This window comes from Chanodichthys erythropterus, chromosome 3 (genome assembly GCF_024489055.1).
Source record: "Chanodichthys erythropterus isolate Z2021 chromosome 3, ASM2448905v1, whole genome shotgun sequence".
Lineage (NCBI taxonomy): Eukaryota > Metazoa > Chordata > Actinopteri > Cypriniformes > Xenocyprididae > Chanodichthys > Chanodichthys erythropterus.
The window spans coordinates 62,807,231-62,808,933 of NC_090223.1; the positions used below are offsets into that span (position 1 = coordinate 62,807,231).

Here is a 1,703-nt window from a genome sequence, read left to right on the forward strand (position 1 = left end):
TGCAGCCAAACTTGAGCCGTTTTACTGTCGCCTCTGTCATCCGGACCTTTAGACTGGAGAACAGGTATGTAACCAAAATTTCATGTAGTACACATGTAGTATACCCCATGTCATAGTGTATCAGTTGGGTGACACCTGTTTACTTAGTGTATGACATCAGCCATTCATGAACTGTACAAGTTTCCTGTACAATGTACTCTACTGTGGGGGAAAATATTTAGGCTGCATTGTCCAAGCCCTATATATATTTTTATTTTATTTTTTCTAAAGGACTGAGAGACGACACCATGGTGGAGGAAGGGGTCAAATGTTCACCGGGGTACAGGAAGCTGCCATTGTAAACTTGGTTTTGGAAAATAATGAAATCAGATTACGAGAAATTCAAAGCCACATCATCCAAGACAACACCTTATTCAACAACATTCAACGAGTTAGTCTGTCCACATTGGCTCGCATTCTCAAGCGAAACCAAATCAGAATGAAACAACTTTATAAGGTGCCGTTTGAGAGAAACTCTCAAAGAAACAAAGAGTTCAGACGAGCATATGTGGATGTAAGTACTATATTGACTGCAGTACACTACACACAACATTGTTTCCCAGTGTACTGGATAACACCATATTGAGTGATTTTTGTTCTTTGTTTTCAGGGAGTACTGGAAATGGATGCTCATGCAATCCCACATGAGTTCATCTTTATAGATGAGGCTGGGTTCAACCTAGCAAAGACCAGAAGAAGGGGGAGAAACCTCATTGGCCACAGAGCCATTATAGATGTTCCTGGCCAACGTGGTGGGAACATCACAATGTGCGCTGCCATCTCCAATATGCATGGTGTCCTCCACCGTCATGCCAAACTTGGACCATACAACACAGCCCATATTCTCACATTTCTGGACAGACTTCACAACATTCTCATACCACCAGAGCGTATGAATGATGCAGACCATCAAAGAAACCGGTACGTTGTAGTATGGGACAACGTGAGCTTTCATCGTGCAGCCCCAGTCCAAAACTGGTTTGCTGACCACCCAACATTTCTCGTGCAATACCTCCCACCATACTCACCATTTCTGAACCCCATAGAAGAATTCTTTTCGGCATGGCGGTGGAAGGTATACGACCGGCAGCCCTTTGTGCGCATGCCTCTTGTGCAGGCCATGGAAGAGGCATGTGATGAGATTGATGTGGGTGCAATTCAGGGATGGATAAGGCACTCAAGGCGCTTCTTCCCTCGATGTCTGGCAAGGGAAGATATTGCCTGTGATGTTGACGAGGCGTTGTGGCCAGACCCAGCTGTGCGGCAAGATGCTGCCTAATTATTTTTCTTGCCTTTTTTTTTTGTTGTTTTTTTTACTGTAATATATTTTTTTTCAGAAATTTTCTTTTTCAGTTTACTTTTTTTGTAAGAATATTTTTGTTCAGTCCCATGTAAATATATCTGCTGTGCTTATGTTGTACTGACTTGTTTACTGTAGTGAAGGAAAAAAAATAAAAATGTTGCAACAGCATGTGTGTGTATCTGCAAATATTTCTGTGCATGTGAACAATCTGATACATATTTTAGTATTATGGCAAAGCATACTAAAGATGGGGGTGCTTTTCATTATGCCCAACAGTGTGTAGGTGGTTAGGCAAAAATCTGGTAATATGAATGAAGTGTGTGCCATTTCATGCAAAAGTTTGATTTTGATAATGCTCTGT

General features: G+C 41.6%; 1 protein-coding gene across 2 annotated transcripts; it reads left to right on the forward strand.

The window, feature by feature from the left end:
* The first annotated feature begins 331 nt into the window (after window positions 1-331).
* Window positions 332-1,490, forward strand: LOC137007379 (uncharacterized). Of its 2 annotated transcripts, XM_067368794.1 has the most exons (3): window positions 332-553; window positions 650-960; window positions 1,086-1,490. In XM_067368794.1, exons 1-3 carry the CDS (start codon window positions 479-481, stop codon window positions 1,174-1,176), a joined length of 477 nt encoding a protein of 158 aa, XP_067224895.1. In that variant the 5' UTR covers window positions 332-478; the 3' UTR covers window positions 1,177-1,490. The 2 variants fall into 2 exon arrangements, with proteins under 2 accessions (XP_067224895.1, XP_067224884.1); XM_067368783.1 differs by having other exon boundaries at window positions 650-1,490.
* The last annotated feature ends 213 nt before the right edge of the window (window positions 1,491-1,703 follow it).